Genomic DNA, 27492 nt, shown 5'->3' with positions numbered 1-27492 from the left:
TCCACCTTGGTAACTGTGCGATATAAACAAATGAATAATAATTAACTGCAAAATGTCTTTAGAACTCCCCCATGGGAAACTCTGTCCCCAAAATACGAGTAAGTCCAGTGATGGGTGCTGGCAATAGTAAAATGCAAAATGAAGCGGAGATGGCATGGAAGTGAGCGTGCCGGGAAGGGGTGATTCTGCACTGCATCATTTTGGTGATGGTCCCACTAATTATAAAGGTATTACTGGATCATGAAGAAAGACAGTTAATATCTGCTAAAAAACAGTTGAGCTGCTTGTGCAAGTTTTTTTTTCTGTCTGTCTTTGTGTGGAGTGTGTTAATACTACAACTGACTGTTACTTCCTTGCCAGAGTTTCATTAATGTGGGGAGAGAGAGACATCCGTACCAGTGCTCCAGGCGAGGGGATCTTTGCGGCTGCTCTGTACGCTCCTTCAAGAAAAGACAAGTGGAACCTTTGCAAATTCAATGGTAAGCCCTTGTTTTACTTTTTGCATACATATTTTTCTGTGTCTTATTATTGATGCTTCACTGGCTTCTGACCAGGGTTGGTGATGTGAAATACAATGGAAAATGTTTTCTAATGAGGCTTTAACTGTGCTTGAAAAGCAATATTATATGGAGGGTACAGACACGGTTGCCTTCCATTTGTAACACCACTGTGTTTTCCCACAGCCTCTTGCATCTTTTAATCTGTTGCAGAAGGAATCATGCAAAAGGGAAAAACCAGGATAGGTGCAGTTGGCCTTTTGATCAAGCCCTCTGTCTGCAAGCACTCTTGGGCTGATTAAAGTCTCTCTGTCTGTCCCTGGAGAGCTGAAAACAAAAGAACATCAGAGGACCAGGGGCCACCTAGTCTGGCATTCAGTTCACACTGTGGGCAAGCGGTTGCCCACAGGACCCCACAAGTGGGGCAGGCATGCACCAGCACCTTCCTGTCCATGTTCCCCAGCAGCTGGGGCACATAAGCACAGTCCTTGTGATACTGAGGGAAGTATATAGCCATCAGGACTGGTGGTCATTGATAGTCTTCTCCTTCCCAAATTTGCCCAGTCCTTTTTTAAAGCTGCCCAAATTGGTGCCCTTCCCTACCTCTGGTGGTCGTGAATTCCACACTTTTCTTTTGCACTGCATGGCAAAGTCCTTCCTTTCATCCAGGGAGACGATTCGTCCTGAATCTCCCAACAAGCAGCTTCGTGGAATGGCTCCACTGAGTTCTAGTATTATGAGAGGAGAAGAAAAATGCTTCCCTGACTGCTTCCTTCACACCATTCCTAATTTTGTGTGCTAGATGAGGGAAGGTGCCACCAGCAGTAAAGTTTGTGCCTGTCCCCGAGCTGTCCCAGATAAATGGATTTTGCATATTTTTGCATGTTCACATCTCTGCACTTGAGAGCACTTTTTAAACTGACCATGGGGGGAGTTTTTATGGTGCTTGTGTCTGTTGTAAACGGTTTTTGTAAAATGTTATATGCCATGTGTGTGATGGGGGAAGAGCAGTGTCCTCCAGTCATTCTAGTCTCCAGACCTCACAGTGTCCTGGGTTGGGAAGCTCATTTAAGGGTGATGTGGGCTCTTGCATTGACCTCAGACATCTTCTGCTCCAACACAGTCAGACAGAAAACGTGAAAAATGGAACTGTTCTTTCATGCAAAATTCCATTACTGCATTTACCAGCTACCCACAGAACTTTCTTGTTCGTCACACTTCAGAAAGCCCTTCTTTTTTTTGACATTGCTAAACCCTTGGGAGGCAAACACACACACACACACCCCTTGCACATCCAGTGCAAATCACCCAGAGAGACCTACCACAAATCCAAATCTATCTGGTTTACTTCAGAATGCGTGAGTTATCTTTAGATGATAAGTGTTTGAGTTCACCTTGTGGTAAGAGAACTCTGCGGCTGTTCAGGGCCCCCTACTTCTTATGTGCCCCTGTACCACATAAGAGAGCCAGTGTGGTGTAGTGGTTAAGAGCACGGGACTGGGACTCAGGCGATCTGGGTTCTAGTCCCCGCTCAGCCATGGAGCCAACTGGGTGGCTTTGGGCAAGTCACAGACTCTCAGCGCAACCTACCTCACAGGGTTGTTGCTGTGGGGATAAGTGTGGAGAATGCCAGTGTGGTGTAGTGGTTAAGAGCATGGGACTGGGACTCAGGAGATCTGGGTTCTAGTCCCCGCTCAGCCATGGAGCCAGCTGGGTGACTTTGGGCCAGTCACAGACTCTCAGCGCAACCTACCTCACAGGGGTGTTGTGGGGATAAGATGAAGGAGGAGAGATGATGTAAGCTGCCTTGAGCCCTTTGTAGGAAAAAGGCAGAATATAAATTGAAACATAAATAAATAAATAAATAAATAAAATACCTGTCAGCCTCAACACTGACTCACAACTTCACTGATGTCATCATCGGGCACTCACTTGGTTACAAAGATGGGGATATAATCTTTTCCCAAAACAAAGTCTATAGTAAACTCAGAAATGTATGTGTCTAGAAATGATAGCGAGACAAAGAAAGAGAGTGTGCCCCGTATTTGCCATAGGAAGTAGTGTATCTACAGATTACTATTCGATTGCTCAATAAAGTGGATGTATTTTTGAGTTATGTTGTTGCAGACAATTCGTGTAAAAACCAAAAAAGCTAGACTCACATCCTCATTCTGCTCTGAACGATGCCAGATAGCCTTGGTCCAGTTGCTGTCTCTCACCTAGCCTACCTCAAAGGGCTGTTGTGAGGATAACTACATGGCACTTTAGGCACCTTGAGGGTAGGGTGGGATTAAAACTTATTCAGTAAACATTTATTCAGAGTATGGATTCTATTTGTCCAAACTCTAGAATGGAATTGTAGGGTTAGGATCCGTTGTTTTGTTTCCCATACCTGGCACAGGGGTTGTGAAGTCTCTGCTTTGCCCCAAATTCATTCTCCAGTTAACAGTTTCAGGTCTTGGGCTTTGCCAAAGTTCTTGGAAAGCCGCTGCCATTCAGGGTAATCCATGCCGGGCCGGTTGAGCCAGTGGTCTAGGAAGCCTGGTTCACACTGAACTTTTTTCAGGCGCTGGATCGTAGCATCAACTCTGTAACTTCTGTGATCATGTCAGGATGCTCTGTGGGTATAAATCACTCCCCAGGGATCCTGCATTCTCTTCTGCGTGTGCAGGATGATTAGCAGTGGGAGTTGAGTGAAGAATGGATGCTACTCGGCCACACTGGGTTCGTCTCGGGTCTGAACTGAAACTTCTTGGCCTCATTTGGCCTAGTTTTGGGACTCCTCTGGTCCTTCCCTCACCTGTTCCCTTTTGTATCATTTAGCCCAGCTTCTTTTGCTGATGTCGGACTACAACTCCCTTCCTCCCAGCCAACAGTTTGTGCTGGCAGGAGATGGATGTTGCAGTCTGAGTCATCTGGAGGGCCCCAGGTGGAAAAGGTGGACCTGATTTGATGAAGAGGCACAGAGAACTCAAAGCTCCATGCACAGAGGTGGCCATGTGCTCAGTTCTCATGAAGGCCCTGTCCAGCCACTCGGCCTTTTTTCCCTGCTCGTGGAATGAATATCTCTTTTCATTGTTTAAGTGGATTAGAATACATGGCCATGTAACATGTTCCCTTTCAAGTACAAGAAAGGGAACATGTCATGATCTGTGATCTTCTCCTTTCATTTCATCTTTGGTTCATACCTGCACAATGGGCCATTTTGTTCAGTTCATCTGCCCTGCTTGTTTATTCTCTTCCATCAGTGACAGTGAAAGTTGAAGAAGTGCTACGTTTTTAAACCTTTCCTTTGCCCTCCAGGTGCAGCCATGGAGGGATGATGCAAGCAGTTCTTGTTCCTTGCTGCTGAATGGCATAATATCACTGAAATTGTGTCCGTGGCTTCTGCTTTTCCTTTGGGGAGGGCTCTGCTCAAAAGGGAAAGCACAGACATGGCATATTTACTTAACCTCGCTTGTTGGATGCCAACCACATGGCAGCTTGTATGCCAACTCCCTGCCATTTCCTTTCATAATGATAATGACTTTAAGTTTGCTCGTTGTTTAATGTGGGTGCTAGCGAATTGGCGCTTTCTTCAGAGACTTTATATGCTTTTTATAAAAACATATACCCATAGCATTGACTCAGTATTTTTCCGAATGCAGCTAAAAACTGTTTAGTGTACACTTAGGAATGGCCACTAACCCCCTGTTCATATATGATGAGAAGAAATTGCCTTCAGAATTAGACTAGCCGATTCATAACTGTGTGTGTGAGCGCGCACATGCACATGGATTTATTATGATCACTAACTAATTTTCAGCAGCAGGAGGGCTAGTTTTAATTTGGAATGTGCCGGTGTTCATTTTTCGTTAGACTAGAGAGACCTTACCACATTGCTCCTTGCTAAGGATCAGTCTTCTTTTTTCTTTTTCTTTTTTTAATAAAATATTAAATTTGGCAGGGTCCGGCATATGTGAGGAAAGGGAGGGATCTTGGCTGCAAAGGCCACTGCAGTAATTCACCTTACTGAGGAAGACCAAAGGACAGCAAAAGGATGCAAGAAGACAGCAGAGCGCAGGAAAATCGTGTCGCTTGGCAAAGCTTGACTCAAACAGGAAACCCTGTTCTAGGCCTTCCATTCAGGAGGCTCAAAACAAGCCTGGGGGAGTGAGGTCAGCCCAGAACCTGAGGCATCTAAACCGCCTGGGCATGTGCCTCAAGATGCAGCTCCTGGGCTAGCCTCACACAGATCTGCAGGCTGCCAATCTGAAATGTGGACATCTGGCGGATCAGGCACTGGAGCAGAACAGGCGTGGAGATCAGGGCAAAGAGAGAGCAAGGCGGGAAAGAGCTAGACTGGAACCTGCTGATGTAGCAACAGACAGTAATTGGAACAGTCTGATCCATGTCTGATTTCTCAGGGAGCCCCCTCCTCATGAAACAAGGAGGGTGCCTAAAGGAGAAGGGCCTGCTCGGCAGTGGCACCCGACTCTGGAACCGGTTCCCCAGAGAGGGTCACCCGGCACCCTCTTTGTACTCTTTTCAGTGCCAGGCAAAGACATTTTTATGTTCCTGATACTGCTAGGCTGATTTTAATGGTTTTAATACCTTATATTTGGCTTATAATATGCTGTTGTGCCTTTTATGCTATCCTTTGAATAAAATGTGGTTCTGTTAAGTTTTAAGATTTGGTTAGCTTTGGATTGTTGGATTTTATTGTTATATTAATTGCCATTTTAATTAATATAAAAATGGGTCAGGAATTTATTTATTCCTGGGTCGGGAATTTATTTATGTTATATTTTATATTGTAAGCCATCCTGAGACTTTTTTGCGAACAGGACAGCATATAAATATTTTAAATAAATAAATAAATGTAGAAACACAGAAACAGAGTGAGTCAGAAGGGGTCTCCCAGGCCATCTAGTCTGACCCCCGGCTCCAGCCGACTCCGCTCACGACATGCCCACCATGTGCATGTCCAGCCTATCTTTGAACACCCGCACCGATGGGGCCTCAGCCACCTCCCGTGGAAGCCCATTCTTTTATTGTATATATTTTTATTGTATATATTTTTAACTTGGTAACCCACTCAGGGAGCCTTATTGGCTAATGTAGTGAGATAAAAATCCAGTAAGTAAATAATAATAATTTTTGTACATCCCAGGGGGAAAAATGCTTTGGTGCTCCCTTACTCCTGTATTAGTATGCATCTTTGTTATGCATCTTTAGACAGAGAAAAAAACCCACATGTGAAGTACTGTAACTTCAGGCAGTTTTATCCATGAAAGCAAAGTGCAATGGAGTAAGCAAAAGAAGTGTTTTATTCCACAAAAATAAACAGTCATGCTGCATGTAGGACCACATGTTGGTCCTTCTTCAGGGAAATCTACAGAGCAATGAGCACCAATTTATATTATAGACTGCAAACATATCACTGCTTCTGAAATAGGGATATTTAACAATCACAGTGTTATTATTAAGCAAAACCGATGAAAGAGAGGTTCCGCTTTCCAAACTGCATAATCAGAATATTCAGCAAATGATAACACATGTAAAGAATGGACAAACTAACACAGTAGGACCAACTAAGATGAAGTTTGGTTTTCAGACACCTGTGTCTTAATGCTGTATTAAACCAGGAAGAAGAAGCAGATATGTTTGTGAATTCTGACTAGAAACAAATCTATGTTAGAACAACTTTCCAAAGGCAAAAGACTCATTAAGGCCAAAGGGAATTATACTTGATTTCCAAATTCACCTGTTTTCTTTTCCCAGACAGAACTTGTCTGTCTGTTGATAATTTGTCTCTATTGGCCAGAAAGAACAGCTGTCTTATTCTGTGGAAATTATTTTCCTTCCTGCCATTGAATTCTGTTAGGTTTATCCTTAGACTGTGTTTTTTGTGTTTGCAGAGCACTCACTGTTTGGAATGCAAAGTGGAGTGAGGCTTGGGCTAAGGCAGTCTTCCCCATCTTGTTGCCCTCTAGATATCCTGGAACATTATTACCATCATCCCCAGCAAGCATGACTTACACATCTGAAGGACACTAGGCTGAGAAAGGTTCAGCTCTCCACTCAGCCTTCATGAACATGGGGTGACCTTGGCCACTCACTCTTACTTGGAGGAAGAAAAACTGTTGTAGGACATACCCCTCTCCCCACCCTCCATTGCAGTCCGAACTGGTACAGTCCAGCAACAAGCTCTTGGAATTCCACGGACAGGGCCATTCCCTGCCTCCCTGATCCTCAGCGCATGGCCAACAGAGGAGACTAGCCAGCCTTGCTGGGCCTCCTGCCTGCTTCATGTCCCACCCATTCCCCACTCTTTCCCGCAGGTGCGGTGGCCCCCCAGGAGCGTCCATGCAGCTGTGTGATGATTTCTCAGTTAAGGCGCCTCTTCTGGTTTGACGTGTCGTTTGAGGCCACAGGAGCTGCTGGGATTGGTGGACAATTGCCTCATGTGAGAGCCACTGAACTCTTGGTGGAGACCTTGTATAGCTTGGCCATCGCCTCCTCCAGTAAGAGGACTTTGCTTTCTATTCAAGCCTTTCTTGAGCAATAGGGTCTTGGTCCCGTGCCCCAGTTTGATTCATGCTTCTTTATTGGCAAGTCCCAGGACACTAAGCAGTGTTAAACTTCCTTGGCATGGTTTCATATAAACTCTGCACTGAGCCCCTGTCTTCGGAAGACACACACACTTTCCCCAAGATAAAAATAAACTCTCCATCCAGCTACTCACATTCAACTGCCCTTTACATGTTACGCAAACATGAGACTCGCTTTGATGTGGGATGGAGACATGAAAGAGGGCTTGTCTTGCTAGCCTGTGAGCAGTGCAATATGATTTCTTCCCAATGACTTGCAGCTGTTCTTGTTTCTTGAACTGCAAGAGGGAAGTAGTTTGTTGCCCGTCTATGGTTCGGTTTGTGTCTCCTAGACCAGATTGCAATAAATAGAAAGATTAGCATGTCACTTTTGTGAAGTCCAGGTGGCTAATTTCACAGAGAAGCCAAAAGGAAATGAATGCAATCAAAGGAAAACAAGTTATGATTGAACAAACCTGGAACACGCCTGATATTGAGGAACTGCATGTCTTTCAACAGAGTTCTAACCAATAAGAAATGTTGAATTAACCTGTTTAATCTTGGCTTACATGACAGAGTCCCCATACTGACAGAGTCCCCATGCCCTTACTGGGCATGGCAGTTACAAAACACCTGTTGGCCAGAAGGCAGACTGCTGAGACTACAAGAAAAGTAGCTTGTTCAAGAATTAAGTGCAACAGGTGGTCGTTTGAGCTCTGGCGCACAAAACCACTCTTGTTGTTATGCAAATATTTATTTACAGCCACCCTATGAAAGAGTGCTGTCTTGGACAGCCCTGCTCAGTTCTTGTGATCTCAAGGCTGTGGTTTCTTCCTTTATAGAATCGATCCATCCCATATTTGGTTTTTCTGCTCTTCTTCTGCCTTCCACTTTCCCGAGCGTGATTGTCTTCTCCACAGAGTTTTATCTTCTCAAGATATGCCCAAGGAACAACAGCCTCAGTTGTGCCATTTTTGCTTCCAGGGCGAGTTCTGGCTTGATTTGATCATTTGTCCATCTTTCCTTCAGCCCGGGGTACTTACAAACCCAAATAAAGATGGTGCTAGGGGATAGTCCTTTGTTTTGCAGAATAGCAGCCTCCCAGTTGATTTTTAGAAAAGAACCCTAGGAAATAAAACTTAGGAGGGGCAGGGAGCATGGTGGTAAAGGCATCATGTGCAAGAGCCATTCTGCTGCAGATTTCAAGGTGAGGTGAGGTGAAAATAGATTATTGTGCTGGTTCATACTGCCATAGCGCAGCTGCCGAAGAAACCAATCATGCATAGTCCCAGTCTTGCAATTGTTACTATTTTATGTTCTGTGTCTTCTGCCGCTCTCCACCACGACCTGCAGCTAAGGTGTGCGCATTCTAAGCCGTCTGCTTACAGTACCTCAGCAATTTAGCTGGTCTGAATTGCTTTTTCCCTCTGTGGAAAGGCTGGTTCTAGGTTTAAGGACAGCAGCTTTGGCACATAAGCCACAGACATCCTTGACTGGAACGCCAGGGCCTGGGTGATGGAAATGGAAGGAGAACCGAGGCTTACTCAGGCAAGGGTCAGACTTGGTGAGATGTCACAGGGCCAGAGGTAAAGGCCGAGTCAGGAATAAGCGAGGGTCTGATACTGACACGGTATGGCAAAACCAGAGGAAAGGGCAAAGTCAGGAGCAGGCACGGCTGACGAACTGAGTGAAGACATTGCAGGCCTGTAGGCAGGGGCCGGGCCAGAAGCATGGGGCAGCCACCACAAAGACTCGTGTTGTTGTGGCAAAAAATCTGAGAAGGGCCGGAAGAACTTTGACAGAAGCTGCATTCACACTATACCTTTGGTAGCCTTTCTGGTTACCATGGTTCATGGGGTTTTGTTTTTTTTACAATAATCTACCTGATAGAGGAGCAAGTGGTTTCTGCATTACCATGGTTTCCATCCTCCCTGCTCAGGCCTCTTGCTGCTGACATGTAGTCCATCAGCCACTGTGCCTGAAATTTGATCCCAAGGTGCATTGCTCCTTGCCTCTTCCTCATTTCATAGAATAGTAGAGCTGGAAGCGGCCATGAAGGCCATTGGGTCCAACCCCTGCTGTCACAGGACACCAAGTTACACCATTTGTCCACACAGATGGCTAGATGGCTAGAGCGGCTCTTGAAGTTGTGGCACTTTCCATAGGACTCTATGGGAGTTGCATACCAGGATTACAGAAACCATTATCCTGGGTTCAGCCAGCATGACAAGCCATGGTGGTATGGAGAAACCATAGCACAAAACACTGGCCATAATCCTGCAAGAACCTAGAGTTCTTATGCCAATCCTGCAAGTACTTGCAAAGTAACAGGTTTATGAATCCATCAGAGGGAACTTTGTTGCTTTGCATATCCTGAAAGAGGAGACCCTCCATAACTTAGTTATTGTTACATTTATATCCCATCCTTGTAGCTCTTGTAAGAAACCTAAGGCAGCTTACATGATCCCCTTCCTCTTCATTTCATCTTCACAACAACCCTGTAAGGTAGTTTAGGCTGAGAGGCTATGGCTGGCTCAAAGTCATTCAGGAGACTTTAGGACAAAGTGGGGATTAGAACCTGAATCTTTTGAGTCCTGGTCCAGCACTCTAACTGCTACACCAGCTAGGCTGCCTCCTCAGTCAGCAGGCCCACCCTGTTTCACTTCCTGGGTCAGCAGTGACCAAAGGTACTCCAGTCAGCCATAGCCGTCATTCTGATTTCCCTCACTCCAGGCACTATGGAAAATCAAAATGGCAGCTCCCCCATCCCAACTAGGTCAAGGACATTGCAGGGCAATGAAATGTGTCTTCCAAGCACTGCATGCTGTTGGGGGCACCAGAAACAACTGCTATTTAAAGGGGAGCGCAGGACAGTATAGCCCCGGGAGGACAGGGCAGGCCAACACCAGACCTGGCCCATGGAGTTCCAGAGGGTGTTCTGCATTTTTAAGAAAAGAAAAGCACAGACTTAAACCAGACATTTAATATGATATGTCCTCTGGTCTTTAAACTGGGTTTAGATGAAGGGTGGGTGATTGCTGACATCTAGAAGAACTTCCATCCTCTGTTGCCATAGGCCATGCTCGCTAGGGCTGATGGGAATTTTAGGCCAAAAGATCTGGGGGCCAAAAGCTGTCCACTCCTGATCTAGGGAACCTGGCACAGGCTGGCCTGCCATCACCTAGAATATGCTAGCCCCCTCAGGAGTGGCAGTGGGAAGGGGGCAAGCAGCCAGAAGCCACTATTCATGCCATCGATTGCTTAGCAACATGCGCCAGAAGACAAAGCTGTGTGTACCCCATGTTCTCTCCAAAGGTCCCCCCGGGCTTGGTGTAGAACATGGTCCCTTCACTAGCATTGAAGTCCAGTTAAGTGGCCAGCCCAGCTGGCCCTTTTATGTGGAAAGGCTGGGAACCGTCTTGTCTTTTGCTAAAAGCAAACTGGGGTGCTGACTGGGTTCCATATAACTACCACATGGATCCCACCCTGACTGCCAATGTTGCATGGACACAACCCCATAAAAACGTTCTCCTCTCCCAGGGGTGCTGCTTGGTCATTTCAGATCTTGGATGAAAGGTTCTGATGGGGACCCTTGAAACAGCTGTGTCTACTACTTCAGGTGTGAAGTACCCAATTTCCATCTCTTCCCCACCCTGCACCTGCCTCACACCCCATGCCATTCAAATATTTGGACTGCTTCTACTTTCCTGATTGGTTAGACTGGAGCAGAGCTGCTTTAAAGGGTAGTACATCCATGAACTGCTTCGTATTTAAATTCATTCAATCGTGGCCCCATCCACAGGAATAAAACAGAATTTGCCTCTGCTGTCCTGAGGCTAAACACATTACCTGGGGAAACAGCACAGTTTTGTTGTAGAGAAGAGTATATTTTAAAAGGAAAGAAAGATGAATGAGCATAGGTAATTCTGTACATGTCTGGCCAATGCTATCTTGACTATCTAGCTAGCAATCTCTGTGTGTGCGTGCGTGCGTGCATGCGTGCGTGCGTGCGTGGAAGGAAAGGCACCAGGTTGGAACACCTTTTTGGCAAACCAAAAGTGAGAAAGGGAAGTGACAAGGGAATTTTCTGTAGTGCGCAGCGCTCAGCAGGCCCTGCTGCCCTGTGGAGTCTCACGCCTTCTGCTTGAGCAGGAGTGGCAGCGAGGAAATCAGAGGAGAAGCACTGTTCTCCCAGCACCAGCCCACTGAAGATCTTTAGGGCAGGGGCCGGGAGGAGCGGGGACCCCTCTAACCATTGTACCAACTGTCTGCTGCCAGTGGTGCTCCCTGGCTGACCACCTGGCAAGTGTGGCAGTGGGATGCCTTTGCCCAGCAGCTCTCTGTTTCTGGTCTCAGCACCTTGCAAAGTTGTGTTTCCCAGTCCAGACAATTCAGCAAGCACTTGCGGGTACAAAAGAACAGACCATTGACCAGAACCAAACTTACCACACCGAAACAACAGAACAGACCAACAATGCTAAAAGATTGTTGCTTGTTGGTTATTGACATGTCGTGCAAACCTGCCCTGTGCCTTGAAGATGCTCAGCGGAAGACTTTGACAACAATTTCTCTGGTAGCCAAACCATCTGTACCTAAGGGGGAGGGTTGGAGCAGGTGAGAAAAACAAAACAAAGCAAAGCAATGGGCCTTAATTGTGCATGCAATTCAGATTCATCCGCCACCTAACTCAAGCCTTGACATGGAAACATGTCACAAAACTTAACAACTGTGGTGGTGGTGGTGGTTTGGTTTGGTTTTTCTGATGCTTAGAAGCCTGAAGTGTGTGGAGAGGGGCAGTTTTTAGGAAGAACAATTTGCAACAGAGAATTGGGAGGAGGAGCACAGGAAAGAGTTTGCCATGGTCTCCTCCCCGAACAAAAATTCTCTGCTGAAAATATCCTTGCCTTGGAAAAGTAACCATCAGGCATTTGCAATTCTGCCAGGGGGAACAGGGTGAAATGCCAGTGCAGCCAATCTAGCAAATTGACACCAGCAAGAAGTTAGCATGGCAGGCCTGGTGCTTTCCCCAAAAGTAAAATAGGCAAGTGCTCTACCAGGAAGGGCACTGCAGGACTTTCCCTGGTGGCACCTATGCTTGGTTTCAAATTAAATGTGTTGAGCAATCATCCACTGTCCCTTGGGAGCCCTGGGCAAAGCTCCCCATGTCCCTTGGGAACTCTGGCCAACTACATTTGGTTTCATTCCATTTTACTCTAGAGAGGGCCCATGGGCCCCACTGTGGATTGAGCAGCCTCGTGGCTGTGGGGCTGGGAGAGTTTTAAGATTCAGACCAGACCTCCTGCACCAACTTTAGAATAAAAAGTTAAAAAGGACATAGCAGATAAGCAGAGATTTAGTCATGCCATCTCTTCGGGCTGCATGCAGGTGGTGGGCACGCCAAAGACAGCGCCGGGCAGGCAAGCCGGCACCTGCATTCAGACAAAATGAAAACTCACACTCATGGATTGAGTATGAATTGAGTGTGAGTTGTTGCTGGATGGTGGCTTGTTACTGAAATGTAGGTTACCATGCCATCTGAACCCAGCTACATTAAAAAGCCGTGGCCCACTAACCTCAAATAAACTGCAAGACAAAACCACAATTTGTTGTTGGGTTGTGAATTTGGGGATGTTCACCAGCGCTTGCTATCCTGGCTGGGTCCGCATTACGGCAACAAGCCAGCCATTGTCTTGACTTGGGTTGGGGTTCTAGTCCCTGCTGGGCCATGAAGCTCACAGAGTGGCTTTCAGCCAATCAGTTTAACCCACCTTGCAGGGTTGTTGCAGGGATAAAATGGAAAGGAGATGGAGCATGTAAGCCGCCTTGTGAAAGGAAAAAAATCAGGTTATAATACAATAAAGGTAAAAGTTTCCCCTTGATGTTAAGTCCAGTCATGCCTGACTCTAGGGGGTGGTGCTCCTCTCCATTTCCTAGCCGAGGGAGCCAGCGTTTGTCCGCAGACAGTCTCCGTGGTCATGTGGCCGGCATGGCTAAACACCGAGGTGCACAGAACGCTGTTACCTGCCCACCGAAGTGGTACCTTTTTATCTACTTGCATTTGCATGCTTTCAAACTGCAAGGTTGGCAGGAGCTGGGAATGTAATTAATAATAAACTCACATTTTAACAACAAACTATGGTTCAGTGATAACCCATACTCTCCCCTTGATTGTGAGTTATTACGTTGTCTGAATGCGGTCCAAGCCTAAAGTCTGTGTGACCTTTTCCCTTTTTCACTCTTTAGGAGCAACAGTGAGCATGGTGGTTTAAGTGTTACACTGGGACTTAGGAGATCTGGGTTCTGGTTCCCACTCAGTCATGACACTGACTGGTGGCTTTGGGCCAGTCACTGCCTGTCGGCTTACCTCACAGTGTTGTTGTGAGGATAACATGGAGACCCTCATCCTAACCTACCTCACAGGACTGTTTTTCTGAGGATAAAATGGAGCTATGTAAGCCACCCTGGGTTCTTCAGAAGAGAGAAAGGGCTAGGTACGAATGCAGGGTGAAAGGAAGGCAAGCAGGAAGGCAGGTAGACAGGAAGGAAAGGGTGGATGGATTTATCAGCCAAGACCTGCACTTTCATTTGCCTCTGGGTTGATACAGGTTAAATTTAGCTTGGGCACAAAAGTATTTCATTTATTTCGAGTATGTGTTTACAGTTGCATGTCTATTATTTGCATACTGCTTCAAAATGTACAAAGAACTGGAGTAGTCTAGAGATGAGCTACAGACAGAAGTTTCACTAACTTGGAATTTATTGCATTCACATTTTAATACAAATTTGTCTAATGCCAGTGCTCAAAACTAGCATTTCTCCAAATTTTGCAATGTGATTCTCCCATCAAACTTGCAAAAAATGTGTACATTAAGAGAAATGACTGTTCAGATATGCTTTATATTAAGAAAACTGCTTGTAAAATGCGTATATTGGGCAAAAATGCATGTATTAAGAAATGTTAACATGAAAATGCTTATGTATTTTCATGAAGATTTTCTAAAAATTTTCAAAGTTCAGGGTAAACCAAACTTTCAAAGTTTGAGACCAACCATACTTAAAGTGGGAAAATGAGATACTCAGTCAGACATTCAAATGGACAGTCTTAATTGATCTTTTCTTGATTATCTAGATTTCCAAACTGTTCAGGAGAGTCCTGGGGTTCTCCTGAAGCCAGGATACAGAACTGCTCTTGGACCAAGGATCTGATTTCAGGTGAAAGAAACTCAGAGATGCTGCATTGCAGTAGTGAGCAGGACCAAATGCAAAAGAGGCATGGCCAGAAATACCAGCGTATTTTGGCATAAAGTCCAGTAACAAAAGCCTTGTTGTCACTGTGTCCCATCAAGTGATCTCTGACTTATGGTGACCCGATGCATTAATGCCCTCTAAAGTGTTCTGCCCATGACAGTCCTGCTCGGCTCTCCTAGCTGCAAGGCTGTGGCTTCCTTTACGGAGTCCATCCATGTCAGATGTGGTCTTCCTCCTGCCTTTGACTTTCCCGAGCATGATGGTCTTCTCCAGGGAGTTTGCCTTCTCATGATGTGTCTGAAGTAGGACAGCGTCAGTTTTGTCATTCTTGCTTCTAGGAAAAGCTCTGGCTTGATGTGATCTAGGACACAAATCTTAGATCTTAGTAGGATCTTTCTGCTAACGCAAGGCATTTCCAAAGCTCTCCTCCAGCACCATGTTTCAAACGCATCCATTTTCTCCCTGCCAGTTTTCTTCACTGTCCGACTTTCTCATCCAAACACAGAGAGTGGGAATACAATAGTGCGGATGATCTTGATCTTGGTCTCCCATGACCTATCCTTACCCTTGAAGATCTTTTCTAGTTCCTTCATTTCTGCCACCTTTTGCTTCTCACCTATCCTTAGCAACTATGAGCGTTTCTTCTGCCTTCCACCTAGGCTAGATTTTTGCTTTCTTTTTGCTGCTGAAATTGCCTTTTAGCATTCTTTTCTAATATTGCCTCTGGTTTCAGTCTCATGGTCAGTTCAGTGATGCAAACCTGTTCTTCATGTGGACTTCCAATTCCACAGGAATATGATTGAAATTGTATTTTGGCACTATACTTCAGTTGGTGATCGTTTTCATCTGACTCTGTTTTTTGACATTAAGAGTTCATGATCATTACCATAGTCTGCTCCTGGACTTGTTTTGGCAGCGAGAATGCAGCTTTTCCACCTTCTGCTTCCAATTACATAGTCTGTTTGATTTCTTTACTAGGCATCTGGTGAAGTCCATGCAGTCACCTACAGTTGTTTAAAGTAAAGCCCTCAACAGCTTGGGACCTGGTTATCTAAAGGAGTGCTTGTGTCCCTCTATGCCCCCCCTGCCCCCTGAGATCGGCGGCAGAGGCCCTCCTCCGGGAACACTCCGTGAAAGATATTAGGTGGGTGAGTACCCAGAGGAGGGCCTTCTCTGCGGTGGTGCCCCACCTATGGAATGCACTCCCCAGAGAGGTCCGCCTGGCGCCATCGTTATTTATTTTTCGGCGCCAGGCCAATTGTTCCTTGCACAATTAGCCACAGCACTTTTTCTACTGGTCCTTTGTTCTTCCTAGTAACTCACTGAGTGCCTTCTAATCTGGGGCACTCATCTTCTGGCACTATCTCTTGTTTCATTTCAGATGTTTCATCATAGGATTTTCAAGGTAAGAGAATTAGAAACACAGAAACAGAGCGAGTCAGAAGAAGCCTCCCGGACCATCTAGTCTGACCCCCGGCTCCACCTGGCTCTGCTCACGACATGCCCACCATGTGCATGTCTAGCCTATCTTTGAACACCCTCACCAATGGGGCCTCAGCGACCTCTCGTGGAAGCCCATTCCACACCCTCGGGGTCCTGACAGTCAGGAAGTGCTTCCTGGCATCCAAATGGAACCTTGGCTCCCTGAGCTTTGCTCTGTTGGAGCGCGTCCTGCTCCAGAATTCAGAAGAGGTTGACTGGTGCCTCCTTCGGCCAGCTTGAGCATCACTGCTGCTGTCTGTGAAAGATCCATTATTAGTGTCACTTTCAACTTCCACTGCTGTCCAGCAGCTGCCCTTCAGAAGTTCCTCTGCCTCCATCACCATTAGAGATACCCCTTCTCTTCTGCTGATGTGACCTTTCCTCCTAAAGTGGGGAGGCACATCTTAGCCTGGTGTCTCCACTTTGACCATTCTCCCTTGGGGGACCCTGTGAGGAGACCAGCCTAGTGAGACAGCCTGGCCTTTTGGTGGCATTGCCCTCAGCTTCTCTGATGTTCTCAGACCACTCACCACATGGAGGTGTTCATCCCAGAGCAGGAGTGAAAGCTTTAAAAGGAGGAAAAAGCTGCACCAAATCCAGCAAACCATCAAAGTATTTGTGGTTCTAGAAAGGGAGGGGGCCAGCATGAATCTAGGGAATCTGGCCATCTGGGGAATCATTGGGGTCCAGACTGAGAACCTAGGAGGGTCATATTCATCCTGCAGACCCAAGTTACTTCACCCTGATCCTGAAGATTTTCACCGAGAAACCCCTCATAACCTCCAGTGGAGATCAAAGTTTTGCCTGAACAGCCTGAAAATCCATTTGTTTATTTCATAGAATCATAGAAGAGTAGAGTTGCAAAGGGCCATGAAGGCCATGGGGTTCAACTCCCTCCTGTTGCAGGACACCACGTGACACCATCCCACTCAGGTGGCTGCCCAGTTTCACCTTGAATGTCCCTAGTATGGGAGAGCCCACCACCTCTCCAGGCAGCTGGTTCCACTGTTCCATTGCTCTGACAGTGAGGACGTTTTTCTATTATTTTCTATTATATACTTTCCCGTCATTTCATATTTTTAAATCCCTAACCTAGTATAGTAAGTTGACGATATTGACAGTAAAGCTACACTGACAGACATCCCATTCCTGTAAAGTGGAATGCACTCCCCGGAGAGGTTCGCCTGGCGCCAAGCCTATATTCCTTTCGGCACCAGGTCAAAACCTTTTTATTTAATCATTATTTTAAAAATTAGTACAGTGATACCTTGGCTCACAAACGCCTTAGTTCACGACCAAATTGGATCATGAACAAAAATTTCATGAAAATTTTGACTTGGGTCGCGAACTCCGCTTTGGGTGGCGACCAAGACCTCACCCATCTCCCCCCGCCCCGAGTGGGAAGATGGCCACGATCGCATGTACATTCGTGCAGGGAAGATGTGCGTGATCGTGGCTGTGCTGTGCTGCGCCCGTCTTTCCTGCAGGAGCGCGCCCGTGATCACGCACGTCTTCCCTGCACGAACGCAAATGCAGTCGTGGCCATCTTCCCACTCGAGGGGGTGGGGGAGATGGCTGCTATCGTGCTGGTTGCAGGGCACGGGGGAGATGGCCGAGATTGCACCCGTCTTTCCTGCAGGAGCACACCCATGCCAGGATTTCTTTGAGAAGCACCACCCCAACATAACTGTAACAAACAGTGTTGAATCTGATGACAATAATGTGGTCTCTCATTTCTGGATGGTTATGCAGCACAGGAAAAAGCAAGTGACTATAGACAGATTTTTCACCAAAATTGACCCTGCAGCTAAGAGACAAAGAAGAGAGGAAACCCCTGAAAGAGATCTCCTCAATGTCCTTATGGAGGGGGACTCTCCCTCAAAGCAATAACCTCCCCACCCACCTAGGTTAGTGTTTTCCACTGTACTATACAGTACTTTGTTACTTTGTTGTTGTTTGTCACTTTGTTTCAAAAATTTCTGATTTAAAAAAAAATAGTTACAGAACGGATTAACTTTATTTACATTGAACCTTACGGGGAAATTTGACTTGAGTCACAACCAATTTCGGTCACAACCAGAGTCATGGAACGGATTAAGTTCATGAGCCATGGTACCACTGTATTTTAATGGTTTTAATCAGTCACTTGATTTAATTTATGTTATTGGTTATATGTTGTTTCATTATATTGTACTGAGTGTTTTATTGTATTTTGATTTTAATATTGTTAGCCGTCCTGAGATGCCATACATAAAAGGCAAAATATAAAAGCTATAAATAGATAAACCAAGAAGATGGACAAGAGACCTGGCCAGTGAGTGCATTCCTTCTCACCTTCCCTTGGCCCTTGGCAGAGCAGCAGAGGCTGGCTGAGTGTGCAGAGGGTGGCCAGGGAACTGGCGAGGGCAAGGCAGGAGCTGGGCAGAGGAGCAGAGGGCCAGGAGCAGCAGAGCGGAAGGGAGGCGGGGCCAGAGAGGCCCAGGAGGAAGCAGAGGGGTGGGGCCAGCGGCCTCTGAGGCTTATAAAGCCGCACTCAGCCGCTGCGAGCTCTTTGGGCTCTTGGCAGAGCAGTGGAGCGGCAGAGGCTGGCAGAGTGTGCAGAGGGCGGCCAGGGAGCTGGCGAAGGCAAGGTAGCAGCTGGGCGCAGCAGCAGTGGAGAGGAAGGGAGGCGGGGCCAGAGAGGCCAGAGAGGCCCAGGAGGAAGCAGGGGGCGGGGCCGGCGGCCTCTGAGGCTCATAAAGCCGCGCTCAGCCACTGGCAGTGCCAACGGCGTCACATTAAGGGCAATGCGACAAGGGCAGCACCCCCTGCCTGCATCCCTTAGCTGCGGCCTGGGCTGCCGGGGACTCTCTTCCCCGGGGGCAGTTTTAATTAGTTTTAATTAATGTTTTGTTTTATTTTGTTGTTGTTTTCATTTTGGGGTTTTTTGGGTGTTTTTGTCTGGGAGAACTGAGTTAGTAAAGTCTGGGAAGGGTTAGGGTTAGGGACAGACAAGGCGGAGGAAGAAGGTAGGGCCTGCGAGGGGTACCAAATGTCAGGCCAGGAGATGTTCCTGGTGGGAATCACAGGTGTTGCTCTCTGCGGCAACACCTGTGACATGTTCGCCCTTCTCCCTCAGGAGAGGCAGGGATACACTTGCCCCTGGTGCAAGCTGGTGTCCCTCCCAGAGGAGGAGCTGAGGTGCCTGAGGGCCGAGAGAGCTCTCCAGGCCCCCGGGAGCAGCCGCCCTCCAGACAGAAGGCTGAGGGAGGGGCCGAGGGGAAAACAGCCGGGGAGACATGGGGGCATGTCACCCACAGGAGGAGGAGGCCAGCACGGCCTCCTCCATCTCCTGGCGCCAACCTGGAGCTGGGAAATGGGTTTTCTCCGCTTGGGGAGGCTGGGGCTGATGAGGACTTGGGAGACCGACCTGTCCAGAATCCCCAGCCTGGGTCCAGATGCAGCCAGGGGGGCGCTACAGGAGAATCGAGGGCCAAGGCACAGCCGTCTACCGCCACCAGGAAGAGACAGTGGCGGGTGATCGGCGGCGGGGACTCCCTGCTAAGGGGCACTGAGGCAGCGGTGTGCCGCCCTGACCTTGAGGCGAGGGAGATCTATTGCCTGCCAGGAGAATGTGATAGACAGAGTAGAGCATCTCCTTCCCTCCGGGGGTCACCAGCTGCTTCTGGTAACCCACATGGGGACGAACAACACAGCCAGCCAAGGAGTGGGTGGGATCACCAGGGACTTTGAAGCCCCTTTACCTCTGTCTTGCTGGACTCGGGATTTGGGCCAGCCAGGGAAAGGAGGGCTGCCGAGGTGAACGACTGGCTGAGGGTGTAGTGCCAGAAGGAACGCTTCGGGTTCCTCGACCATGGCACCCGGTTTCTTGCCAACAGGCTTCTGGTGAGGGTTGGGTTGCACTTCATGAGGATGGGGGAAAGATCCTTCAGAAATGCTCTAGCGAGCTCAGTCCAGAAGACTTTAAACTGAGCCGATGGGGTTCAGGCCCACCAGAAACTTGTCCTGATTGGACAAGTGAGGGGAGAGGATCAGGGTTTTGGGACCAGGGTGTTAGAGGTACTGCAGGGGCTGGCAGGGCTCCTATGAAGAGCAGGCCAGTATCAGGGAAGATGAGAGGAAGGAGGAGGCCGGGGATCCCAAAGAAAGGGATCTGAGGGAAGGAGCTGAGATACATGTACACCAAAGCTGATAGATGGGGTGCAGATTAGGGAAGCTCTGGATGCGAGTGATCACTCCATCCTTTGCTTTGAGATCAGGGGAATGAGGATGAGCAGCAGGTTGAGTGCTAGAAGCTGGGACTTCAAGACAGCCAACTTTGGCCAATTGAAGGCCAGACTGGGAAAAGTCTCCTGGGAGAGGGTACTGGAAGGCAAGGGAGTTGAGGAGGGGTGGATGGCACTCAAAACAGAGGTCTTGGAGGTGCAAGCCTTGATGATACCGCTAGTTAGTAAGGCGGAGAGGTGAAGGAGAGTGCCGCCATGCATGCAAAAGGAGGTGGTTAGAGGGATTAGACGAAAGAGGAACCTCCATAGGAAACGGGCACTGGGGCAAGTAGACAAAAGGGTAAACCAGGAGGAGGAGGCCCGTGGCAGAAGGATTCTTCGCAAGGCTAAGGCTGATTGTTAGCTGAGACTTGCAAAGAACATTAGGAGCAACACAAGGGCTTCTGCCAACATGTAAATAGCAAGAGGAAGGGGAGACAAGCAGTAGAACCACTTAATAAGGAGGAAGGGGATTCAGTGACTGATGTGAGGGAACAGGCACAGATGCTAAATGACTATTTTGCCTCTGTGTTCTCCCCAAAGCAGGATGGGGGAGATCTGCCTGGGGAATCAGATGAGCCTGGGGATTTAGGGGCACAGATTAGAGTCACACACCCCCCCAGAAGTCAAGGTGCTCCTCAGGGCACTGGACATTACAAAGGTGCTGGGCCCTGATGGGTTACACCCGAGAATACTGGGAGTTGGAGTGGGTTCCCTCATGCCCACTGGGTTCCATTTTGAGGCCTCGTGGAGAATGGGTGAGGTTCCAGAGGACTGGAGGGTGGTATCAGTGGTCCCAATTTTCGAAAAGGGTAGTAGAGGGGACATGGGGAATTACAGGCTGGTTAGCCTTATGTCCACTGTAGGAAAGACAATGGAAAGCCTCATAATAGCGAGTGATCTAGTAAGGGGGTGCCACATGGAGGTGGCTGGAGACCTGTTCTCCCTTGCAGAGGAGGGCAGGATGCGTTCCAGTGCAGCCAAGCTCAGGGAACCAAGGTTCAATCTGGATGCCAGGAAGTACTTCCTGACAGTTGGTGCCCCAAGAGTATGGAATGGACTGATGAGTAAAAACGGGAGGTGGTTGAGGCCCCATCGGGGAGGGTGTTCAAGGATAGGCTGGACATGCACATGGTAGGTATGTCATGAGTGGAGTTGGCTGGAGCCGGTGGTCAGACTAGATGGCCGGAGAGGCCCCTTCTGACTCGCTATATTTCTGTGTTTCTAAACCTTTGCGGTGGAAGTAAGACTAATTAACCTTTTAAACGATAACCAGCCAAAGAAATTAATCATGAGTGTAAGGGAAATGTAATTTTGGGGGACGTATTAGAGATGGATGTTTGTTGTTTTAGAAAGTTGAGTCAAGGTGCAGTAAGTTGAAGAACTGCAATTTAGTAGAATTTTAATGAATTTTAACTAAGTTCTAAAAAATATGACTGAGTAGAGAGGAGAATGAATACTGACTTAAAGCATTTTTTTCTTTTTTCTTTGTACTTGATGTTCTGTGCGGCACTTGCTTGAAATCCCTTGGTGTTTCTCTGCTATATTTTCTTTAGCATTGTTATTTTTCACTTTTGCTCTTAATAAAAAATGGTGGGGGGTGAACCTTTGCAGTGGAAGAATTCCATACAAGTGCAGAGGGGTTCCAAGCAAGACAAGCCCATGCAAAGAAGAAACAGGAAGTTGAAACTTCCTCTGAAGGCAGAAAGTTCAAAAACCACCCATCCGTATGGCATACGGAGATTCAAGTGTTGGACCTGGGTTCTAGCCCCTGCTGAGCCACTCGGTGACTTTGGGCCAGCCACTGATGCTCGGGGTAGTTGTGATGGTAAAATGCAGGCGAAGGAGTGTGTCTGCTGCCCTGGATTGGTGCTTGAGGGAAACGGCGTGATGCATCACCAGCATTTGATGAGAATCCCTGAGAAGGCTCTGTACTTTGTCTGTCCCAGCAAAATCAACAAGGAGTCTGACAAAGGCCTGGAATGCCAACATTTCCTCAGAGGCATGAAGGTCAAGTGAGGACAGCACATCCTGGATCCAATCAACCAGGCTGTGCTGCCCACAGATCCATCTGTCCACAATAGATAGGTTCAGTCGTAAAGTGCTGAACTCTGAGACTCTCTCGCTCTCTTTTCAACCTGGCATTACACATCGTGTTTCTTAGCATGCAACGGGACAGGAAACCTAAAAGAAGGAAACGAGAATGGGTGGGGAGGGGTGCTGGTTGGGTCAGGGCTGTTTACATGAACAGAGGCTCCAGAGATCAAAAGCCACCTTAGCCTTAGCAGCTTTGCAAGATCCTGCCAGGAGGGCTGTGGTCTCTGTTGGTCTGCAAGTAGCAAAGATGCAGGGACCTCGGACAAGATCCCCACCCAGCCATCCCCACTCCATGCTTCTGCCTTCTCAATACCAATGACACCAGCCCCTCTCGCAACTCGTCTTTCTCATCCATGGTGCTGCCTGCGTGCTCAACGAGAGGAAAGCCAGTGAGCGCATCAGGCAGCGCCACCTGCAGCTTCTCCCTGTCCCCACCACCGTCGTCTGGGCCAAGGTGAGGCAAGCGAACAAGAAGGTTGCAGCAGTGACAAAGATGGACAAGTCTATGAGTTCACATCCGTGGGCACCCACTAGAGCAAGGGACACAGCTTGGATGCTGGCCTTGCAGTGAGGCCTGAGTTCTTATGCAAAGAGACCCTCCTTCAGGTAAGTGCCCATGGCGCACGAAACAAACGTGCTTGTGGAGGAAAAAACAATTTCAGAGGAGGGAAGTCCTGCCTTTGAAGCAAACCACACAAACCACCACCCAGTGTGGTCAGCTTACCCAGGAAACTTTTGCAGAACATGCAGCAACCAGCACAGGGGGAACTGGGTTGTTTCCACCAACAAAAAAGAGAAATCTCACAGTATTTCAGTCAGGTGTAAGCCCAACTTTGGAGCTAAAAGGCCAGATCCTGGAAATCACCTATCAATTGACCCCTTTTCCTCATGACTTCAGGCACGAACTCTGCCTTTCATTAAAAAGATTTCTGACTTTTTCCTGTCGTTTCCTATGAGTGGCCCCCTACATCAAAGAACTAGACTGTAAAGAAGAAGAGGTTTTACCTGCATGACACCCAGAGCTCTTTCCTGGGGGGCTACTTGGCCAGAATTTCGCTAACCTGATAATAATTGTACCTGCTTCGATGAGTGCCAAAACTAGCAAATACAGAACCAAACGAATAAAAACACAAATGGATAACACACCTTTATACATTACAATTGCAGCTTACCTTTCCTCCAAGGAGCTGAAGATGGCATATAGAGTTCTCTCTCTCTCTCTCATGTGTGTGCATGCACACACACACATAAATACACACACCCACTTACACTGTCCTCATAAGAACCCTGTGAAGTAGGTTGGCCAAAGACTGGCCCAGTCACCCCGTGAGCTTCATGGTCGAGGAGAACTCAAATCGCCCACGTCCCACTCTTAGCACTCTGACCATTAGAACCACACTGGCTTTCTTTTTGGAAAGTGGTTTATCCTGTTGTGTGAACCCAGGCAAGATAAGAAACCCTGGTGAACAACCCACCATTCACAGCCCAACAATAATCCATGGGTTAGCCGTGTAGTTTGTCTGACATTAAACACTCTGGCTTTTCGGTGCAGCTGGGTTCAGACAGGTTGGTAATAACCCACATTTCAGGGATTAAGGCTTAATTGATAAATCAAGTAGACAAGGCTTGCAGTTCTTGGGTTTTTAACAAAGTTATGACAGTTTTGTCAGATTTGCAGAGTTGTGCAGCATGTGTGCTGCAAAGGTGAAGCATCTCTTTCAGCCCAAGCACCAGGTTCAAATTCACAGAAGTAGCTGGTGGGCAGGCACACGGCAAATGCAGTGACAGAAGGAGCAAGCAGAAGTTGCTGTTTTCCTTTGTGCGGCGAGTTTCAGGGGCCCAGTGTGTGAGGCTGGTTAAAGTGTCGGATGAGGACGCAAGGGTTCTGGGTTCTACTCCCCACGTGGCCAGGAAGCTCAGTGAGTGACTCCCTCTCAGCCTGACCTGCTTCACAGGTGTGTCGTTGTGAGGATAAACCAGCGTGGGAAAGGAGGACCATGTGAGCCTTCGTCAGTTCCTTGATGGAAAAAAGGCAGAATATAAATGCAATTATCAATAAATAAAAGGTAGACTAGAAGTGCAACGTAATAGAACAATGCTAATTTCAATAGTGGGAGGAGCTGGATACAAAAGTATGAAGGGGTAAAAACACGAAAATGAATTTTAAAAGCTGGCATATTTTAGCTTAACATTCTCCCTGCCAGGAATTAAGACGTAAGGGGTGGGACCCAAGGAAGGCTTCTAAGGCCTGAGGTTGCCCAAGAGGATCATATGAAACCTGTTCCTAAGTAAGAAACAACAGCGATTGCCCTCTTGTCCTACTGCCTTGGTGATCTTCCACAGGCAGCACTTCTAGGACATGCCTTTCTTTTGAAGGAAAAGGCTGTTGGAGGCATAAGACCCTTTGTCATGTTTGTTTTATTTATGGATATATTTGAAGATATATATTAAAAAAACCATGGTCACTCTGGCTGGCCAAGATGGGAGTTGCCTATCTGGAGGCACCAGGGTAGAGAAGACTTGGGGGAAACAGGTGGAGCAAAGAGCTCCTAGAACCTCCACTGGTCCTCTTCACATCCCAAGCTACAATCCAAAAGGCTTTTCAGTGTCAGCAAAATCTGAATCTTTAACTCTATATTGGTGTCTACTCCTCGAAAATGGCTTCTTTTGTTGCCGTATACATTTTCCAAGGCTCAATAACTGTACAAGGAACAGAGCACAGAGTTCTTGTTACCATACCTAAAAACAGATATTGTGGATTTGGAAAGTCTGCAGAAAAGGGCAACTACAATGATCCAGAGACTGGAGCAGCTATTCTGTGAGAAAAAGTTACAACTGGGATTGTTTAGCTTAGAAAAATGGAGAGTAAGGAAAACATGCTAGAGGTGCTTCAAATTATGGTGTGGAGAAAGTGGAGTGGGAGACGTTTTTCTTCATCTTCAATAATGCTAGAACCCCAAGGGGTCCTCCCATGAAGCTGATTGGTGGGAGGTTCAGGATACATAAAAAGAAGGACCTATTCACACAGCACATAGGTAGTTCACTTCCATGAGGTGGAATAACGAGCATCAATTTGGATGGTTGTGAAAGGGGACTGGACAAATTCCTGGAGGAGCATTTGGCTGCTGGTCAGAACAGCATGCCCGCATTCACAAGTAACCTGAGCGGGAGGGGACTCTTGCAGCCATCCTGTTTGAAGGAACCTGTGGGCAACTGGTTTCCCACATGTGAATGGGGTGCTGGACGGGAGAACCGATTGCTCTGATCCAGCTTAGCTTTTCTTATATTCTCATGACCTTGATGTGCTCCACCATGGCTCCTCTTTCTCTCGCAACCTTTCTATCCTTCCTTCTACATGACTGGAGAGCCAAAATACTACCGTAAGAGTCAGCTCTTACTTTCAGTATCTAAGACAATACTTAAGAGATATTGGTAAAAAAACAAGAAAAATTATCAAAATACCCTTGGTTGGAGAAAAGAGGGCCAGGAGTAGGCAAGAAAGCATAGCCTCTGGGAAACTTCAGAGGGTTGGAGTGGGACCCCAGTGGAGCCAGATTTGATCCCTGGAGCTGAGGATCTGTGTCCTTTCTTTAAGGCCTCTAACCTTCTCCATTTTGCTTTTGGAATTGCAGGAAGCTGAAATGAACAAGACAGCCTCAAATCACTCTACCTGCCCTACCACGTCAATTCCATTTGAAGAAAGTCGGCAATTTCTGGTTGTTGTGTACAGCCTTGTGTTTACCCTGGGCCTGCCCACCAACTTCTTAACTGCCTTCATCACTTGCATCCAAATCAGCAAGAAAAACATCACTGCCATCTACCTGTGTGGCCTGTCACTGTGCGAACTGATGTACCTGAGCACCCTTCCCATCTGGATCGTCTATGTGCAAAACCAGCACGTCTGGAAAATGGGACGGATATCCTGCCAGGTGGTGACCTACATCTTTTTCTGCAACATCTACATCAGCATCCTCCTGCTGTGCTGCATTTCCATAGACCGCTACGTGGCTGTGGCGTACGCACTGGAGAGCCGAGGGAAGTGGTGTCGATGTCAAAGGACTGCCACTGTGGTCACCGTCGTTCTCTTTGGCACGGTGGCAGTGATCTATAGCCCTGTGTTCTTCTTAGAAAAAGTACAGGAACAACACTGCACGACTTGCTTTGAAATGCCGGTCAACAAGACAGTGGCCACCAGCAATATCATCCGGTTCTTTGTGGGCTTTCTCATCCCTTTTGGGCTCCTCATTTGCATGAACTACAAAGTCTTCCAGAACATTAAGGCCAGCAGCAGCCTCAGCCCACGCCACAAAGCCAAAGTGAAGAACCTGGCCCTCGCCATCATCATCATATTCCTGGTCTGCTTTGCCCCCTACCACTGCGTCCTGCTTGTGCGATCCATCCACTTTTTTTGGTGCCACGGCAATAGCAGCACGTTTGAAGAAAAGATCTACACCACCTCCGTGGTGTTCCTGGGCTTATCCACAGCCAATGCTGTGGCAGACCCGTTCATCTATGTGCTGGTGAGCGAAAATGCCCGGCGCGATTTTCATCGGACTTTCAGAGCATGTGGGATACATTTTTCTGGTGGTTCCAATATGGAAAGTAGCAAAGACAATGATTCTTTGCTACTTTCCAAATTAACGAAGGAGACGTGTGTGCTGCCAAACAAGGAGGAGAGAGAACACCTTCCTCAACTACAGCAACTTGTTACTAGTAAAGCGGTGTAGAAGGTGTGCAACTCACTCCGAGGGGAGTGACATGGTGCTTTTCCTGTGGGGCCCTGGAACTGAGCAAAAGCCCCTGAGCCCTTTGGGGAACAATGTGATGCCACTGCGTAGCACACTATGAATGGACCTTTCCTCAAACCCCAGCTGTTGCTCACAACGGCTGACGTGACACATGCATCGCACAGGACTTGCTGCTCCTTTAGTGAAGGATCATGCAGTAGTAGCAGCAGCAGCTATGGAGTACCTCACGGATGGAAGATGATTTGCACCCTGATACGTTCATGGGGAAGAGCTGTCATGCATCAGTTCGAGAGAGAGCTTCTTGCGTGATATTCATGCTATCCTGAATAAACGACCCACCACACCTGGCACTGTGGCAGCTGCTTGTCTGAGCTGGTTTCTCTGCACCGTATTCCAAACCACACTCCCCTGCTTGTGAAACACAAGCTCTCTGACTGGTGCCTAATACACATTTGCCTTCAACTTAGGCGTACCTCCCCCTTCTTTACATCTGGACAAGGCTCCACCCACTTAGGATATAAGAGTTTTTTATTATGTGAAAAAATGAACAGGTATACAGGAATAAAGATACAGCTTGATTGTG

At 47.5% G+C, this 27492-nt stretch overlaps 1 protein-coding gene across 4 annotated transcripts; it reads left to right on the top strand.

Moving 5' to 3' along the window:
* On the top strand, nucleotides 1-27492 carry GPR132 (G protein-coupled receptor 132). Of its 4 annotated transcripts, XM_044437192.1 has the most exons (3): nucleotides 1-227; nucleotides 361-479; nucleotides 25794-27492. In XM_044437192.1, exons 2-3 carry the CDS (start codon nucleotides 477-479, stop codon nucleotides 26886-26888), a joined length of 1098 nt encoding a protein of 365 aa, XP_044293127.1. In that variant the 5' UTR covers nucleotides 1-227; nucleotides 361-476; the 3' UTR covers nucleotides 26889-27492. The 4 variants fall into 4 exon arrangements, with proteins under 4 accessions (XP_044293127.1, XP_044293128.1, XP_044293130.1 ...); XM_044437193.1 differs by lacking the exons at nucleotides 1-227; nucleotides 361-479 and adding an exon at nucleotides 6854-7003; XM_044437195.1 differs by lacking the exons at nucleotides 1-227; nucleotides 361-479 and adding an exon at nucleotides 14250-14281.

Source organism: Varanus komodoensis, unplaced genomic scaffold (assembly GCF_004798865.1).
Source record: "Varanus komodoensis strain SLA01 unplaced genomic scaffold, ASM479886v1 scaffold3, whole genome shotgun sequence".
NCBI classification, from domain to species: Eukaryota; Metazoa; Chordata; class Lepidosauria; order Squamata; family Varanidae; genus Varanus; species Varanus komodoensis.
Note: the sequence above shows the minus strand (reverse complement) of the source record. Positions and strands in the feature narration are given on the sequence as shown.